The sequence below is a fragment of the Lissotriton vulgaris genome, chromosome 10 (assembly GCF_964263255.1).
Source record: "Lissotriton vulgaris chromosome 10, aLisVul1.2, whole genome shotgun sequence".
Classification (NCBI taxonomy): Eukaryota; Metazoa; Chordata; class Amphibia; order Caudata; family Salamandridae; genus Lissotriton; species Lissotriton vulgaris.
In genome coordinates, this window is record NC_141698.1 from 4,364,557 (window position 1) to 4,384,380 (window position 19,824).

Consider the following 19,824-nt stretch of genomic DNA (forward strand, 5'->3'; position numbering starts at 1 on the left):
TCTGCCAAGGCAGATGTATATCCCGGGCGGCCCCAGATGGCAGTGGGCCGCCCCCGCGTTCTGTCAATGGCCCCTGTGGCCCGTGTCTTCCCCCAGTTGTTCCGAGAGCCTCTAGGGGGGCACATTATTGTTTGAGTCTAGAGGGGCTCACCGCCCACCTGATGTTTTTGGGCCCAGTGAGGCCCTTGGGGGACACGAGTGATTCAGAGCCTGTGTGGCTCCAACGTTCTGCACAATGGGGCATGTGTGATATGCCCAGAGCCTGTGTGGCTCCAGCAGTGGCGCAGTTTGCGCCTAAGGGCCAGTGAGGGCCCTGGCGCAGTTTTGAAGATTCCCAGCTGCCCAGCAATTAGTGGGCAGCTGCGCCGTTTAGGCGAAATTTTAGGAGAGAGTCCCTGTGTGGGACAGTGAGGGCACAGTGGTGCCAGGCCTTCACAGCTGCGCAGCACTTAGTGCCAGCTGCTATGTTTAGGCTTTCGTTTCTTGAGACTGGCGCTGCAGGACAGCGCACCCTGACATTGAGACTCAGGGCGTCTTAGCCCCAACAAGGCCAGTTGACTGCCACAGGTGGTGGCTTATGTAAGTTTTGCGCAATTGTATGGTTATTGCACCTCTGAATGTGTTTTCTTGCATCATGTGTAATTCCTGCACCTCTGAAGGTTTTTAGGCATCATATGATTTTTGCGCTATTGTATTGCTCTGGCACCTCTGAATGTTTTAGGCATCATGTGTCTTCCTTTTCCCTGCGCTGCACCTCTGAATGTTTTAGGCATCATGTGTCTTCCTTTTCCCTGCGCTGCACCTCTGAATGTTTTAGGCATCATGTGTCTTCCTGCGCTGCACCTCTGAATGTATTCTTTTTTGCATCATGTGCTTTGTTCTGAACACCGCTGAAGTGTAGGTTTATGCATCATGTGTTTTTCCTTCCTCACACCTCTGAATGTTTTTATGCATCATGTGTCTTTCTTTCCTGTGCTGCACCTCTGAATGTTTTAGGCGTCATGTGCCTCCTAGCGCTGCACCTCTGAATGTGTTTGTGATGCATCATGTGCCTTATTCTTAACACCGCTGAATGTGTAGGTTTATGCATCATGGGTTTCCCTTTACTACTCCTCTGAATGTATATTTCTTCATCATGGGTAATGTGTTCTTTCCTAGACCCCTAAATGCTGTGTGATACTTAGGTGGTTGTTCTTTCTAATACAGGTGGTCCTAGTGAGGTCCTGGTTCCCTGCGTGACATGCTCCTAAGGTGTTTAGGGTTGCGTAGTGTGTACTTACCTGTTCCCAGTAGTTACTGGATGTGATTTATAACTGTTACTTTGTGCTACAGTGATTTTATATTCTTTTATTCTAATTTCTGACAGTATTTCATTTCTACTAAGTGCTGATTCTGACAGTGGCCCATGTGGCCCTGTCTTGTGAATAATCCCTTGTAAATATTTCCCGTGCCAGTTGGCACAATATACATGTGTGATTCTATCGGATATGTTTTGACAATACAGAAGTTATTTTTATATAACCTTGTGTGGAGTTCCTTTTTGTGGTGTGCCTAGTGTGTTGTTGCTGTTGTGCGCGCGCAAATGCTTTACACATCGCCTCTGAGTTTAGCCTTACTGCTCGTGCCAAGCTACCAAGGGGGTGAGCAGGGGTTATCTTGGCGTGTGACTTCCTTGCCCTGGCTAGAATGGTGGTTTCTGCCTAGCTTTGGCGTCAGCCTTAGCCAACCAGACATAGCCAGTTCTAACAGTGAGGGTATGAGAATACGTCAAATCACAGGGCGCATACAAGCAAAGCATAAGCAATAGAGAATAAAATACATAAAGCAGACATAATGCACATAAACAGCATTAACATAGCAAGTCAGAAAAAGCATACAAAATATACAACATTTCACATTAAAAAAAACGTATAAAGTGCAGACTATAGATTACGAATATAGATTTATGGTTACGCATTACACTTACATCAGAACATTTTTGGGGTAGGCACATGAATAGTGTAACAGAAGGAAATGCAACAAAATCGTAAAGTGCAGTAATAAGAAGTCACACAATATATATATATATACAAACAAAAATCACCAGGGCTCTGTACTTAACTCTTGTGCTGCATGAATTAGAGAATCACATTGACTTACAATGAACTCCAATAAAGGTATCACAGGGAAAATATTGACATCATTGCTGCTGCCTAAGGGGAGGAATGTTAGGAGCGGTATTGGAAGGACGAAGACTGGCATTTCGGTCAGAGAAAAGGCTCAAAGTTAGGGGAGGTACAAAATGATACGTAGGGCGTGGGTTAAAGGAAAATAACTAAAGGTCGTTCAGGAAGTGTGATTAATTTGTCATAAATTGGAATTGTGATCCCGCCCAGTTATGGCTTGTCGGTCTGTAGATCAAGGTTACTAGGGGAAGGAATGGTTGACCAGGGAGTAGTGTACTAAAGGCAGGACCGCACCGGGCCTACATGAGCAGCACTTAGTGGCCAGATGATAGAATCCTGACAAAGATGCGCCAACTGGGCCATGAAGGCCATAAGTGGTGGCAGGAGACTTAAGTGGCCTCATGTTATACCTGATAACTTCTATAAGTCTCTGTATTCGAGATGTGAAAAGGACCTGGGCATCTGTACATCTAATATGAGCAATCCGGGGGACATGTTTGAGGCTTTTCAGTAAATCTATAATGCGGTTTCTAGTTTATTAGATGCACCCGTGTCTCGGAAGTGCTATAATTCACCCAGATAGCTTGATTCTGGTTGCTCTAAAGCACGGGACGATCTCAAGAAAGCTCTGAGAGAAAAGCCCAGAAATTCTGCCCTAGTTAAGATGTGTCGTAATTTGTGGACACGGGATTTGACTAAGGCAAGCACCTTGAAATGCAGTGCAAAATGTTGGGGTATTAAGGGTCCCCAAGAGGACGCATCCACAGCAGCACACATCACCGAAGTATCACGGGTGGCCTATTTCCAGGAAACACGAAATTCAGTCCCTATTGAATCCGGGGAAAGGGTGTGTCAGATGGAAGGAACTTCCAAATTAATATTCACTCGTGAGGAAGTGGAAAAAGGCGTCATGGGTTTAATAAAAAACATAAGGCCCAGACAGATTACAGCCCAATCTCTATGTAAATGACAATGGGGTCTGGGTCCCCATTTTGACAGCCCTTCTCAATGCAGCAGTGAGGGCAGGCCCCCCACAGTCTTGGGCACCGTCCATTACCTTGCCCATTTAAAAAAAATGAGGGATAGAGATAGTCCCCACTCTGCTGTTAGGGTCGTGGGGCGTATTCTTTCGTATAGACTTTCTGCATTGGCTGAGGAAACCAAAGTCTTATCTGAAATCCAGTATGGATTCTGGGCAGGCAGGCAAGTCCGTTTAAGATCAGAGTTGGAATCTGTACCTGGTCCTAAGTAAATGTACAGTGGCACGTCCTGGTTCCATTCACCTAGGATTTATGGACCTCTCAGTTGCATTTGATCGGGTTAATCGAACAAAACTCTGGCAGATCATGCTGACTATGGGGATGGACCGGGACATTTTTTTGTTCCTAAGAAACCTTCATCTAAATACCCCGGATTCAGTTTGTTTTTCTAAAGATCTCCAGTGCTCACGTTGATTTAGCACCAAACGAGGAGTGCAACAGGGTTGTATTTTGGTCCCTTTTTTGTTTAACTTGTATGTTAACATCAATCGGGGCCTTCTCTAAACTGTTAAGTCGGCTGTCCGTAAGTAGGTTCATGTAGACTTCCGGTGTTATTATACGAGGACAATGCGGTTCTTATGACTAAAATTGCTAATGAGCTGTAGAATGTTTCAGACATTAGTGTAGGAAGGCTGAAATAATTCCCATCAGACCACCCATAAAGTGATGTTCATGAAATACTGTACAACGCTAGTTGGTAGTCTTACTACCCAGCGTGTTTTTTAACTCTTGACACTAGGACTTCTGCTTAAACGCTCTCTGAAGTCCGGGTAGCCAATTTTAACATCACTTTTTGAGCACTGCACTTTTTTCATGAACATCACTTTGAGATGTAAATCATGCTCAATACTTTTGACATCCATTCCCGCACTGACATTATAGAGGCGGATTCAGTATGGCATGATATATAGTTCCCACATGACGCTAACTCCACCATATGGGTGGTCTGATGGGAATTATTTCAGCCTTCCTACACTAATGTCTGAAACATTCTACAGCCCATGTTTCACGCACCCATCACCGGTACCGCACTGGTACTGATGTAGGCACACACTTTTCTCCGACTTGATCTGCTCCTTTGTGTGTTGTGTATCTTGATTAGGGGAGCGAGCAGACAGGTCTTAAAACTTTCCCCTTGACCCTCCACATACCGTTTGTTTTTTTAAATTGCTAATGGCCTTCAGTCCCTGTTGAACCCCTTCGTTAAGTTTATGGAAGAGCTGGACCTATCAGTCAACTAAAAGAAATCCTTTGAGATGTTGGTCGGTCCTCGCTTCGCTAAATCAACAAAGTTCAACCTAGGATATTGTGCACTTCCTAAGACAAGAGAGTTCTCATACCTGGGTTTTCTGTTTGACTCAGCCTTAAGTTGGCAACCTCTAATTGCTAATATAAAGAGAATTTTATACGTGCAAAGCTGTGGTTTACAGTTTTGCCTCAAGGCTGGGCAGCAGCCCTATTGGTGCTCTCCTGCAAATCTATAGGGCCAAACACATCTCTAAAGTGACCTACGGGAGCGAAACTTGGGGATGTGTTAACCAGGTTGAGCTACAGAGAGTGGACAATAAGTTCTTGAGGTGGCTCCTGTGTGTCCACAAAGCACGCTCATCTTTTCAGAGTGTGAGCATTTAGGAGTAGGCGCTAGAACGGATACTGTGGCCTTCCGTCCCCTCGCTCTCTGGCTGAAGATTTGGTTACGGCCTGGTATTAAACTTAGCAAGGAGATTTTAAAAGTTTGATTATCCCCGGATCATGCATTGCATATTCCCCCGTACATCAGGGCCTCCTTTAAGAACCTAGGGAGGGGAGACTCATTCAGTTTGCCAGATGGGATCTGCAGAGAGGATTACAGCTGGGTGAAGGAACACTTCTTCAGGCAGAGACGCATGGATAGAGCAGGGCTAGCATTTGCAAAGCCCTGTGCACAGCGTTACTTTATGCTAAAGACTGTGTGAACCACAGAGTCATAGCTTCTTATTGCTACGAGTAGCCGTGATGGTTTTCTGTTAACCAAGTTTCGATTGGATGTATTGCCCTGTCAGCTTATTTCCAGGGCAGTAACAGGGGTCACAAACGTACACCCTGCAGTTGCAACAATGGGTCCCTGCAGGATACCCTGGACGTTTACTATGTTCTGTAGTTTCTATGCAATGCCTCGGAAGACGTATATTGTTCCTATTTTGAAAAGGGTAAATTTCTGCCAAGTCAAATCGGCTCTTATGTTTTTACAGATGCTCCTGGGGGACATTATTCTTTACTGTAAAATTAGTTTTGTTTGCACTTTCAGAAGAGGTTTTGTATTTGCCTAATATTTGATGTTCTATTTTATCATTATTTACGTTTGTCTTATTTTATCCGATAGACTGTTTTATCACGTGTTTTTATGTTTTTTCTTCCTCAAGACAGAATAAAACGAATTTGATGGAATCTTGACAAAGATGAAAACATGAATGCTCTTTCTCACTGGGCCTGGAGTGTCCCGGGATTGTTATCCAGCCTCACCCTCAGCCAGAAATCTCTGATCCATCGTGAACATTGATCGACCAGTCACCAAACAAATCAACAATGATATCAAGAATGTTGTTACCTTTCCATCCGGATCTCTATGGCACCCTCCCTCCCCTGCAAACTTGTGATCAGTGTCTTCACCCCAGGTGTGACCCTCGACTCATCCACCACTAAAACTGAGCTTAAGAATTGTGGGAGCAAAAACTGCACGCAAACTTCCCTCGAGCAATCTTCAAAGGGCACAAATATCCGGTATCCGACTCGCCGCTGAATTGAAAAGATCCCAAATCACTACAGCATTGAAACACTCTAAAGGCTGTCAATCAAACTAAGTATTCTATTCAAACTGCTCCACCAAGTACAGAAAGCCTTGCAATATTCTGTGACATGCTACTTCTCGACACAGCACCTGCCCAGATGCAGAAGGTCAGCCTCACAACACCATCTCATGATCTTCCAGGTGAGATGCAAATGGAGAAGGAACAGGAGACAGCATCCTTAGAGCACCTCCGCGTAGAACTCAGATCAATCCACAAACAAGGCAAGAGTACATTCTTCCACTCGATGCTTGGACTTCAATAATTTTTAAACTTGCCCATTATTTCTTATCCCTGTGCTCTGTAGCTCCCATCGGTCACGTGTGCATTACAAAAAACAGTCAATTACATAAAAATACTGTAAATATTGCCTTCAGAACAGTAATTCTTAAAAGATATTGTCCACAAGGAGGCACTTCTCTTTGGAAATCCTACACATTTGCAGAGATATTCTAGGTATATGAACATTAATGACTGTCCCATGAATCAGAACTTTCTTTCAGACTCCTTCATGGTGTCACTGCCTTGTCAGTAGCATCAATGGGTACTCACCTGAGCTAGCTGCAGGCTCGGAGTCCGGCACGATGGGGGCACCCAGGGCAGCGAGAGCTGGGCTTTGATGCGGGCCGCAATGGCTCTTTGCAGCACTCCTGTTTTACCTAGAAAGGGAGACCAAAGGCATGCAGGTGTTTCTCAAGAAGCAGACAGTGTGTTCTGTACTTCAGGAGGTCTCTCGACACCGGGTCTGGTCTATGTTAGCATTCTCTTGCCATCTTACCCTGGTACAGAATTTAACTTTCAAACAAGAAAAGAGACACGCTGAAATTGACAGTCGCTGTGCTTTCTTATCTTCCTGCCCCCTCACATTCAGTGCCACTGCTGGTCGACCTACCTGCTGGCTGATCGGTGTCCTCCGCAGCATCCCGGGGAAGTTTCTCCACCAGGAAGATGAGGAGTCGTCTGATATCAGGCTCACTACTGTACAGAAAGGTTTGGTAGCCAAGTTCCCCCTGATATCCCAAGTCCTACAGAGAGGGAGAGAGAGAGAGTTTCAATCTTGGGACCTGTGAATCCATGGCTAGGAGGACAGCTTGATGGAGCAGCCATGTGAAATAAGCATAACACCAAAGCTTGAAATGGGTAATGATCCACCCCAGGCGGTGTGTGGGGCCAGGCCAATAGGGCGTACATGAACGGTACTTTACATGGTATTCCAGACACAGCACAAGCTTGGTATTCCCACACAGAAAGCACAAACTAAGGTCATTCAATAACTGGGGCAGGACTATTTGAGGAAGGAAGGAAACAAAGGCGACTGAAGATAAATCAAACCAGTCCGAATCTAAATGATAAGGATGCACTCACCTGGCAAGCCTGGGCGAGGCTCATTCCGATGCGGAATCGTGCAGACATGCCAGGGGGCAGCACATGGCTGATCCCATTGCCCACGGCAGGGTTGATGACGCGCAGGCATTGCACCACCGACTCCACGATCAGCTCGGTAGTGAACTGGCGGAGGCTGTCCACGTCCTCTGGAATATCCCTGCAAGAGTGAGAATGTATCACTTTTCCAGGGGGTCCTCACCTGGACTTGCAACACTAATCCCTCTTTGGAAAGCTAAAAAAAAATCTATTTTCTCAATTTTCCGCCACCCATCCCTCTCCATTCTCATGTGAGGACACCCTTTAAATGCCACGTTTAAAGTATACGGCCGCTCCACAGACCCAGTGTAACTGTCCCGGTTTAGGACATCATGCAATAAAACACTACAGCTGCGTGCATAAATTAATTAAAAAACAGTAATTACATTGACAAATGTATTTAGGGAAGCTGCACATTGTCCACACTTGCACTGTGGCGGTTTCCTCCAGACCTCCCGCCTCAACATGCTGGTGAACAACCTCCTTCCCTCCTCCTGAACACTGACATCACCACCGAGTGAACACACACTACAAGTGGAAGGTGTGAGCAATACACTAAACATACATGCGTGCATCGCCTCATCATGGCCAAATGGCATGTCCATGATAAAGTGGACAGGTTACAGGAAAAAGAGAAAAGATTGGAAGAATACTCGTGAACTCTGTGCTCCCTCATCTTGACCAATGGCACCTCCACCAGTGTTAAAGGAGAAACAGAAGAAAACACGCAGAATCTTACACACACAGTGCACGTCTATGTGAACCAAAGTGAAGGAGGTTCTGTGAGTTCCACTTTGGAGGCCTTTGGCTGTCCATGTACACGAGACGCTGAGGTTACTTTCCCAGACAGTATGAAGTGTATCAGTGACATCCGAGACTGGGGAGAGGAAACCTAGACAGTGAAGTGGGGAAAGAAGAACAAGCTCTACCTTAGTACGTCAAAAAGATCCTTTTGCTGCAGAAGGCTCATGGTTAGTCTTACTGAACACTGTCATTTGGTAGATATTGGGGTGAAGGAATGGACTGCGTCTCTGTTGCTAAGAGAGTGGAGGGTCATTTAGAAATGGCCAGCCATTTGTCTCTCTTCCTCGTCACGGTTGGTGTGGCTGTTGATAGCCAGCTGCCATCATCTTTGTGCCTCTATTGTGGGCGCTCCATCCTGGAGATGACCCTGCTGCAATGAGTTTTACTGAAGACAAAGGCTGAGTCTGGAACAGCCTGAATAGGACATCTGCAAGGAGACATGACCCAAACCAGTTCTGATTGTACACAGAAAAGACATCCACAGATACCCAGAGGACTGTGCAACCAGAGCTGGTGTCTGCCAGCTTCCCTGTGGTGATGGTGAAGGGACATCACCTGGAGTCTAATCTGGAGGAAGAGCAGTCTCCCTGTATTGGAACATCTAAAAAGAGGAAGATATAAGTTAACCCTCCAGGCCGAGCTAACTACCAACTAGGGCAAGAGAAGTTCACCCCAGTGCTGTGGGTTGATCTGACAAAGGCTGCAAGAGCATGACTGGCGTGCTCCCACTTTGGTGCTCGTCACCCTCACTGAAGCATAGGATCCGCCACACTGCCGGAGTGCGCCCTAGCTCATCACCCTGTTAAAATCTGGCTGTCCAGTCCGTAGCACTTGCCCCAAGTGTGCCCAGATGGACCTCTGCCGTTGCAAACGTGGCACTTGGCTGAGAGGGCTTAATCAGTCTGCACTGCTCAAGAAATTACTGACAAGCCTGTGGAACTCACCCAAGTATGCCCAATCGGTTCATGGACCGTGCAGAAGAGACTTTTCCCAAGTGGACCGAACTGACTTCACAGTGGCTAGCCCTGTGACACTTGCTCAATGTAGGTCAGTAGAAACCATGCCACTGTAATCAAAACTGTTGCATCGAGGCATCTAACCACTGTTTGTCCAAGAGACTTGGCGGCTGCCCATGGTGCTGACCAGAAGTGTTACAAAAGGAGGTGGTGATGGACGGAGCATCTGAATCAATCAAACACTCACACCCAGTCAAAAGATCTGGATTTAATCCATCACCGTTCTTTAGCCCACTCTGCCACCCCAGTTCAGACATGGCTATATGCAAATCAGTCTGACCCTGTGCCTCATGGGAACAGTCCAGCCCGAACTGCCAAGCCATGTCTTCCCTGGACCGGAAACAAGCTTCCGAGGACCGGTTTCTGGCATTCCAGCCGTCTTCAGCCCGGCTTGCTTGAATCCAGTGGCAAAGTGAGCAAGGGACTCACGTCTGAGCATACCCTGCCACACTTATGGCGGCCAAAAGCGGTACAAAAGGAGGTGGTGATGGACGGAGCATCTGAATCAATCAAACACTCACACCCAGTCAACAGATCTGGGTTTAATCCATCACCGTTCTTTAGCCCACTCTGCCACCCCAGTTCAGACATGGCTATATGCAAATCAGTCTGACCCTGTGCCTCATGGGAACAGTCCAGCCCGAACTGCCAAGCCATGACTTCCCTGACCAGAAGTGTGCCGATTGGACTACACCTGCTGATAAACTCTGAAGCGCCTAGAAGCGACCTAGCTGTCCCCAACCGGACCAGAGACCAAACCTGGATTGAATTGTTGCCTCAACCACCGGAGGTGTGCCCAGATGAGCAGGTGAGTCCACAGGGGAAGCTATGCAGAGATCCACAGGGCTCAACCTCCAGTCGATTCGCTGTGGGCTCAGCAGAGGGCTACAAAGACTAAGACAACTGCATTCCCACCGCTGTCACCAGACTCTGCCATGTAGCCAGTGTCTGCTCCCAGGATCAGAGTAGAGGGTTAGTGAACCTGCAGCCGGCACATCTTTGCACCTCGATAGGTAGGCAGGGACTGAATTGTCTCAGAGGCCTAGCCAAGTTCTACCATGGACCTACAATTGGTGAGATAACAGACTGGGTGCACAGTACTGTCTAAGAGATAGGGGGGGGGGGGGGGGGGGAGACACTAAACCTATGCCCAAGACCCACACCAGGCTACCCTAATGCTAACTGTTGGAAGGTAGGTCCCTTGAAGCATAGTTACACCCCCTTTTTTTGCCTGGTGTGTTTTTTTGACTTAGTGTGCTGGGATCCTGTTAATCAGGATCCCAGCAACTGTACTTTCTCCCCTAAATTTGGTATTGTAAGTATTTTGGTACCTCTACGATTGGCTACTGTTGTACCCTTCCAAGTCCCTAGCATATGGTACTAAGGTACCAGGGCATAGGTACACCATGTGCTGCAAAATGTATTGTGCCACCCACTGGAGTCCACTTAAACTGCGTTTACAGGCCTGCCGCTGCAGCCTGTGTGAATTGGTGCTTGCATCTCTCACGACAAATGTAAGTGTCCTCATATCTGAAGTCACTGCACTTAAAAGCTATAAGTCGCCCCTATGGTAGGCCCTTCGGTCTTGAGGGCCGGGTGCTTGGTTATAAGTGTGAGGGTGCCCCTGCATGCGCAGGACACCCCTACAAACCTTTGAGTCCATTCTCTAGGCTTTGTAAGTACGGTGAGCCATTTAAATACATATAGTGGACATCAGTCTTTACAAGATGTCTAACTATATTGTGGCTAAACGGAACCCGGTCATGTTTGGTATCAAACATGTTGGAATCATACCCAACACCAATTCCAGTGTTGGAAGTATGATCCATGTACTGGGGGGCTCCCTTGAGGTCCCCCCTGTAATCCTGGGAAAAAAGACTTTCAGGGTCTGCCCCAAGCTAGTGCTGCTGTCGACCCCAGACACGATTCTGCCCTCCTGCTGCTGAACTAAGCTTGAGGAGGGGAAGGTTGAACAATAGGTTTCCCGTCACGAGCGGTGCGACCTCCTCCCAGACAGGACTTAATGCATTGGGCTGCTGGTGGGGCGCTGTCCAGCACCACCAGACTGCTTTCAAGGGCACATTTGGTGCACTTCTTGCATACTCCAGTTTAAGCCAGTTCAGGAATCCCTCAGCTCCCGCTCTGGTGTGAAAATGGACAAAGGACATTGGCGTTTCCTTCCCTCTTTCCAGCCCATACTCTGGGAGGGACCCCCCTCCTCCCCTCCCGAGTTGTTCCAACCTTTTCCATGGGGTACTTAAGGGCTTACCTGTGGGTGGGTCTTTAGATTTGTCGTGGGACAAGACTAAACCCCGAAACTATGTCACTCTTCACTTGTCTGGACATTTGAACTTCGCTGGACTTTAACTGGAACAGAGACTGCAACAAGGAAGACTTGTGTTGCTCCTGGTCTCGCTGTTCTTCAAGTCTTAATCGTCTGTCTGTGCTTCTTCCAGGTTCTTTAAAAGACATGTGGGCATCAAGGACACCTGAAGGAATCTCCCTTGGAGTGAAGGAGTCACTCCCCTGCATCTGCAGGCACCGCAACGAAGCTGGCCGTCTGTTGCTCCTGTCATCAAATGGACTTCACGAGGCTCAGCGACACAGGTGGTAGTTCTGCAAATCCCCTGAGGCCTGACCTGTCCTCTCTGCTATTTGAATCCTGTATCTCTCGTCGGAACCGATTGGACTAAAACCATGTGCACCACAACAACTTGCGGTTGCCAAGGTGTGCTGGCTCTGCACTCCAGAGATGTTCAGGGTACAAGAAGCACCAGCCTCCAGCATCATGGGTTCCCTCCAAGATCAGCGTCCTCACTGCATTCTCAGCACTGTGGGCCTCCTTATTTGGTGAGCTGCTCGAGGTCCCCTTGCAACTTCTGTTCCTTTGGCTTGTGGGTCCTCTCGAGGGTCTTCTACTGCTTCAGTGGGCTCCCCAGGTTGCTCAGGCCTGCTCCTACTCTCCTGTTGTTGGCGAGTCCCTTTGACCTTGCTGGTTCAAACATTGCTCCTTCTTAGTCTTACATGCCAGTTTCAGCTACTACGGCTTGTTAGTGCTCCTGCCGGACACGGCCACCTAGTCACTGACATAGGGCCGCTCGTGCACTGCTCCTGGTCTTCCTCAGCGTTGCCTGGTCCTCACAGCTACAGCGACAAGATCACGGTTGACTCTTCTGAACCTCCCGCCATCGATGGGCATTGTGTCTCCGCCCCTCCTGGTCACTTTCGAGTGGCATAGACCCTGTCCCCTCTGCTAGCAGGTACTTCACTTCCATAATTCACAATTGGATTCCACCGTTTTCTCCAGAGGCATTTTCTTCTAAGTCTTCCATTGTTCCCTTCACCCCTCTGCACCTGGCTTCCCTGGTGTAGGTATCCTGGTTCCCGGGGCATCCACATGTGGGGTGGCTCTCCAACCTTCTGTCCTCCAAGGGAATTCTTCGGGGTCCTCTGGGAAGGGTGCTTCTTCTGCAAAACTGCAACCGCGACTTCTCCATTGACTTCTATTGGTCACGCCGAATGTGTTCCCTCTCTGGACACAGCCTCCGTAGGGTTCCTGGGTAACAGCCATGGATGATTCCTTGCGTCACCGGCGCCTCTGGGTCTTCTGGTCCAAGTTACGTTCTCCTTTGCAGATCACATTCCACTTTATTAGTATATGGTTTGGTCTCCCCGTGGAGACCACTGTATTTTGTGCTACTTACCTGATTGTATTTGAAGTATTGTTGTGTATTGTGTGGATATCTCCGGGTAGGAGATATACCAATGTGTTAGTGAGTTTTGTGTAATAAATAGAAGTTTTTTTTTATATAAACACGGTGTGGTTACTTTTCATTTAAACTACAGATTAAACTGGTAAAACAAGCTCCTTAACATTCCTTCAAGATAAGCCTCAAGGCTGCTCTCCACAGCTACCACTTTGAGAGCTTTCTATGGTTGTCTAAGAACCCGAAAACCACCATATGGGATGCCTGGATTGGTGCACGGTGCACCACTTGAATATGTGTGCACCATATACTTAGCCAGACTCCTACACTAGCAGTGAGGTGAGGTGGAGGAGAAGTAGAGGCGGCATCCTCGCCCAAGAGACAGTGGCCCTGCAACAGGGATGTTGAGTACCAGAGCTTTATGATGCTGTCTCGGTGTCTGCCAAGAGGTGATCATGTGGGATTCCCCACACACCTCCGAGATACCTATGACTCCTCGCCATCACTACCACTGAGACTCAATGCGGAAGGGGCTGCATTGTCCCAGTTTGCAGAGCGAGAGTAGGATGAGCCCCAGGACTTCAGAGGCAAACGACCCGAGCTCCCCAAACTCAGGCCCCCCACTTTGAATCATATATGACACTGAATGAGCGAAAAAAGTAAGCAATCCCAACTGTTTCTATGAAAACTCGTAGGAATTATTTTGAGGAGGAAAAAAATGGTACAAAATGATGCATTCACAACACAACTCTAAAAGATTTCATGCAAAGAACGGCTTCATATTTCCTAGCCTTTCCTCCTTGATTCCTTTTCTTGTTTCATTCATTTTTTTTGTCCTTCCATCTTCTTTCTTTACATTAATTCCTCGTTCATTTTTCGGCCTCTATTTCGGTCATTCACTCTCTTTTCATCTTTACTCCCTTTATATGATTCTTCCTCTCCTTTCCCATCCCCCTTTATTCCTTATTTACTTCTGTCCATTGTTCTTCCATGCTGTTCCCCTTGCTATTTCTGTCTTTCATATTTTTATTTCATTTTCTTTGCATCTTTATTTTCTTATTCCCATTCATCTTCAAATCCGTTTTCTTCCTCACCTATCTCACTATCCTTCCTTCTCCCCTACTTTTAATTTTTCCTTACTTTACCTCTTTCTATCTGTCTCGTCTTTCCTTCCTATTTGTTTCCTTTCTTCCTTCTCATCCAACTCCCATTTTCTGTACCTTATTTCATTCTGCTTACCCACTTTCCTTCTTTTCCTCCTTCCATTGTTCTTATTTTCTTTGTTTCTTCCTTCATACATCCATGTTTCTTTCTTTCTACCTTTCTCCTTTCCACTGTTCATTCCATTCTTTTTGTGCCTTCTTCCCTTTTTTTAATCCCGAATCTTTTCTTTCAGAGCATCTTATACTCTCGTTTGAATCTTATTTCCGTTCATCTTTCTCTGTCACTCCATTAGCCTCTTATTTTTTTTCACATCGTCATCGTTCCTCTTTCTGTCAACTGTTTGGTCCCTTTGGTACCCCTTTGCCCCCAACCAGAGCTTTGTTGTGGTATGTTCTTCTTTCCTGCAGCATTTACTAGTCTCGTGATCTGCCATTAACAGATCATAGGCAATAATAAACCTTAAAAAACAAATTATTCTGACCCCGCTGCAGCTGGTAAAGCGGGTGCTTTACTGTGCTGTTGACCGTACTGGCTGTGGCCCCCAAAAGGGGTCTGAAAATCAAACAACATCATGAACACTGCCACCACCACCATAGAATGAAGAGAACACTAAAAGAACGGGATGGATGTTCTTACGTGCCACAGAGCCGGAGAGAGCGGATGAGGATCCGATCTACTTCATCCATCGCGACGGAGGGGAAGAGCAAGATCTCAGGAAGACTGTAGGTGAAGTCACCTGTAACATGAAACACAAAGAACATACGTCAGAGAATACAATACAGAATCACTGGTAGAGAGGCGACTAAACAGAGACACGGAACTGTACTTCTATCGACAGGACTAGGCAGCATATCAGGTTTGAGAGAACAAAAACACACCTTACGGTGATGAGCAAAGGCGTGAGCTGGGGAACAGGAGGAGTTTGAAATAGGGATAATTGAATGAATTTTATAGAGCACACAATACCAAAAGGTGGCAGGGCGCTGAAGCCCAAGATCAATGACCAGATAAAGAGACTGCATTGCAAGTAAGGCGTCTCAGAAGGAAGTAGCAGTGAAAAGCCATGTCTTTGAGTGCTTTCTAAAAAGGCAGTGCTCGTCAGTCCCTGTGACATGAGAGTATAGCATGTTCCACACTAACTGTGGCATAAGAGAAAGATCTTCCCTTTTATGAGTAACATACGTAGCAGGGATGATGAGTCATATATAAAAAATAAATAAAAAAAATAAAAAAGAACTGTGCTTCACATGAAAAAAGGCTACTATGGCTGCTCGAGGAGAGCTGGAAGGTATAGCTGGGTACAGAAGAGCAGGATTGGACAATTACGTAGAAGGAGAGGGCTTTCCATCTCCAGTGAGATCTGAGGTACAGCAGCAGTTTGTTCAATCTGCAGCGGTATCACAGAGCACAGTGAAGCTGGAAGGGTGAGCGAGGTAGTGTGGTAGTTGTCAATGAGGCAGTTTTGATCCTTCTCGGCTTGAAAGGACTGAAGACCATTTGGCTCAGTGACATTTCGGACCTAACATCTTGTGTATGTCGGCTTGACTGAACAGCACAACTTGAACCCTATAAGGGGCTGCAAATGGGCTGAATTAAAGACCCCATTGCCCGATGCATCGCACCCACCACATATTTCACTCATTTACCATTTCCAAACCTTATGGTACCACCATCGAAACAGTCCAGCCTCCACGAACCTTACAATCCTAATACAAGCGCACTTTCTACATACCCTTGCTCTCAAAGACCATCTTATTTGTTTCAGCTCATATTTGGAACAATGCAACCTATGTGATCAGGCACGTTGACTCCTGCAGGTCCCAAGAATTAATGAGTTATTGATCCGTCCAAAGGCCACGGCTACAATCAATAATGCACAGACCAATCATGCCATACTACATGCACTGTCGGAAAAGGCAGCCCCTCTCCACCTTCTCTAAACCACCCACAAGTGCTGACACGGTCTATGTAACACAACCAGTCAGTGTTTCTTCAAAGCACACACAGCGCATGTTCTCTTCGTAATCTTTGCTATAATGCTTTGCATACATTTGACCTTCTGAGGAAGAGCTTGACATTCTGTTCCTTACTGAGACGTGCATGTTGGACACGTTGGCCCTTGACGTTACATATGTGGTACCAGGGGTATACAGTATCTTTCATTAGGACAGAGTAGGGAAAAGAGGAGGGAGTATAACCATTGTTTTTAAAGAGTTTCAGATTTGTTTCGTTTGAGTTAACTGATTTATGGGGGGGGGGAATAATCTCTTGCCTTTTGCTTTTTCTCGATTGGACAATAAATCCCAGGCAGGATTCTACAGACGAGTTTCTTAACTCACTGGATGAAAGTCTATCCAAATACCTTCTTCTATTTTACAGTACTAGGGGGCTTGAATTTACACCTGCATAATATCTCTGACCAACAATGTAGATTACTACTCGAAAACATGGCTTCTTGGACTATGAGGGGTCAGGCTGAAGTCCCTTCTGAGCGCCCAGTCCCTGTAGCGTGGTAGAGGTGGGTGGGACTAAGGTCGCACTGGGGGTCTTGTTGATGTGTTTTAGTTTATTTAGAATTCTTAATTTTTAGCCCTGTATATAAGAGGTACATAACTGAGGTACTGCGAGTTGAGGCTTAAAACCAGACTTTTGCAGGCAAGAGGAAACCTATATTGGTTGTAGCATTATAGGACTCACAGTTATGTCACAGATATAGTTTAGTGCATGAGGCATATGGACGCCCGTGGTAGTTTTGGTATACAAACGCCTGGCCGAGCTTGAGACACGAGTCTCATTTGTTTCTTGTTATTTAATTATTTTGCTCTTTTAACCCCTTGCGCGCGGGGCGTATTTTCCGCCTGTGCTGACTCCGCCTTGCGCGGGCGGAGTCATGACGGAACGGTTCCGTCATCAGCACAGCTCAACCGATGCTGATGACGGAACCGTTCTGTCATCAGCACGCAAGGGGTTAAGTCACAACAGCAATTTCGGTCCTGATAAATGCCACACACACCTGTTCGTAGGATATTAGATTGGCAGAAACATGTTGACTAGTATATCACTGCAGGGTTGAAGTTAAGTCACCCTTATTTTTAATATACTCCTTGGGGAGATTTACTAAAACATATTACGCCTCCAAGATGTATTTTTAATCTTCACACTGATCACTCTGCAATCCCCACCTACACCATCTAGCTCACATAGGGTCAGCAAAAAAAAAACTGAAGGCTGTCCTCCCTGAGTGGGAGTTGTAGCCCCACCCAAACGGAAGGGGTGTAAGGAGGACGCCCGGTTTGGGTTAGGGGTGCTAGGGGGGGGGGGGGGGGGCAGTACCCAGCGGTGAGGTCTGGCTCCTGCTTAATGATGAAGGGGTGTGGTGGGGTTAGTACCCTGGGGGAGGTCCAGCCCCTGCGCAGCGATGGAGGGTGTGCGGGGGCGTTGAGGGGAAAGTATTCAGGGGCTGGGGACCACGGGTGGTGGAGGCTTGGTGCGGAGGGGTCAGTACCCTGGTGAGGGGTCCGGCCCCTGGGCAGCATTGGATGGGGGGGCAGTACCCTGGGGTCACACTGCAGACCCCGGGGTGTGGGAGGGTAGTGGGGGTGCTGAGGGGTCCAGCCCCTGCGCAGCGGGGGGGGGGGGGGGGCGAGGAGCCCTTCGTGCACCGACCTCCAGAGGTCAGACTCCGCGGGGGCGTGGCTCCACTGCGGGGGCGGAGCCGCGGTGCGCGCGCAGGAAGTGACGGAGGGGCGAGGCTGCGCGTGACCTGCCTGGAGGCCGGGTGGCTCTCGGCAGGGGAGGCTGCACACACACCTGTGCGGCGGGTCAGCGCCGGTCACGCCGCGTCGGGAGTCTCTTACCAGAGCGGCCCGCGCTGTCCCCGTCCCTCCATGAGCCCCGAGCTCCGGTGCCTGTGAGGGCCGGGCAGAGTCACACGGTCAGGAGGCCGGGGCCGCCCCTGGCGAGCAGCGTTCATTCTACGGGAGCCCCGCCTCCGCCAATCCGCTGCGGGCCGCTATGATTCCAACCAATCAGAGCCCCGAGTGCGTGCCCGGAGAGTCAGCAACCAATGAACAGCAAAACCGCGCCCAGCCAGTCACGTGAGACATGTCCCACCAATGGGAGGTTTTTACGCTTGTGCTGCGCTGATGGGATTCATCGTGTCACGTGATTGGTCGCGCGTGCAGGGTGTTGGACGCAGGTTTCACATTAGCGTCGTCCGTTACCTCTGGCGCTTTCCGGTCAGGGGTTTGGAGCCGACGGAGGGGGATTCGCGCCTCCGCGAGGGCGTCTGGGCCTACCGAGAGGGTGTAGGGGTCTCGCCCCTTCGCGAGGGACTCTACTGAGGGAGTCTGGGCCTACCGGGAGGGTGTGGGGGTCTCGCCCCTTCGTGAGGGACTCTACTGAGGGACTCTGGGCCTATCAAGAGGGTGTGGGGGGCTCGCTCCTTCGTGAGGGACTCTGGGCCTATCAGGAGGGTGTGGGGGGCTTGCTCCTTCGTGAGGGACTCTACTGAGGGACTCTGGGCCTATCAAGAGGGTGTGGGGGTCTCGCTCCTTCGTGAGGGACTCTGGGCCGATCAGGAGGGTGTGGGGGGCTTGCTCCTTCGCGAGGGAGTCTGGGTTTATCACGAGGGTGTGGGGGGGTACGCTCCTCCCCTGAGAGAGTCTTTGGGGGGTTTGCTCCTTCGTGAGGGACTCTACTGAGGGAGTCTTTGGGAGGCTCGCTCCCTCGTGAGGGACTCTACTGAGTGAGTCTCAGCCTATTAAGAGGGTGTAGGGGGGCTCGTTCGTGAGGGACTTTACTGAAGGAGTCTCGGCCTATCAAGAGTGTGTGGGGGCTTGCTCCTATGTGAGGGACTCTACTGACGGAGTCTGGGCCTATCAAGAAGGTGTAGGGGGGCTCGTTCATGAGGGACTTTACTGAAGGAGTCTCGGCCTATCAAGAGGGTGTGGGGGCTCGCTCCTTCGTGAGGGACTCTACTGAGGGAGTCTTTGGGGGGTTCGCTCCTTCGTGAGGGACTCTACTGAGGGAGTCTGGGCCTATCAAGAGGGTGTGGGGGGCTCGCTCCTTCGTGAGGGACTCTGGGCCTATCAGGAGGGTGTGGGGGGCTTGCTCCTTCGTGAGAGACTCTACTGAGGGAGTCTGGGACTATCAAGAGGGTGTGGGGGCTCGCTTCATTGTGAGGGACTCTACTGAGGGAGTCTGGGCCTATCAAGAGGGTGTGGGGGGCTCGCTCCTTCGTGAGGGAGTCTGGGCCTATCACGAGGGTGTGGGGGGTTCGCTCCTCCCCTGAGAGTCTTTGGGGGGTTCGCTCCTTCGTGAGGGACTCTCATGAGGGAGTCTTTGGGGGGTCGCTCCTTTGTGAGGGACTCTACTGACGGAGTCTTGGCCTATCAAAAGGGTGTGGGGGCTCGCTTCATTTTGATGGACTCTACTGAGGGAGTCTTTAAGGGGTTCGCTCCTTCGTGAGGGACTACTGAAGGAGTCTTGGCCTGATGATAGAGGGTGTGGGGGGCTTGCTTCTTCGGGAATGACCCTTTGTTCCTCCATGGTATGTGAGAGGCACCCCCTCCAGTTTCTCTAACTTTGCTGCTGCTTCGCCTCCTCGCTAGACATTGGAGCAGCGGAGGTTTGAAGTCTGTACCGCTCTCCGGGGCTATCCGAGCCCTCCTCTCTGTGAC

The 19,824-nt window shown here is 48.7% G+C and overlaps 1 protein-coding gene across 2 annotated transcripts in view; it reads right to left on the bottom strand.

Moving 5' to 3' along the window:
* CCDC22 (CCC complex scaffolding subunit CCDC22) overlaps window positions 1-18,150 on the bottom strand; it is a 102,709-nt gene extending 84,559 nt beyond the window's left edge. The window contains exons 1-5 of one of the 2 annotated variants that reach the window (XM_086940154.1): window positions 18,001-18,150; window positions 14,780-14,879; window positions 7,396-7,573; window positions 6,923-7,055; window positions 6,583-6,689 (exon numbers count right to left, since the gene is read on the bottom strand). In XM_086940154.1, coding sequence (XP_086796280.1) covers window positions 6,583-6,689; window positions 6,923-7,055; window positions 7,396-7,573; window positions 14,780-14,829 — 468 coding nt within the window. In that variant the 5' untranslated portion in view covers window positions 14,830-14,879; window positions 18,001-18,150. Of the gene's footprint in view, window positions 1-6,582; window positions 6,690-6,922; window positions 7,056-7,395; window positions 7,574-14,779; window positions 14,880-17,953 lie in introns of both variants that reach the window. The other variant, XM_086940155.1, reaches the window with a different exon arrangement.
* Window positions 18,151-19,824: the final 1,674 nt, after the last annotated feature.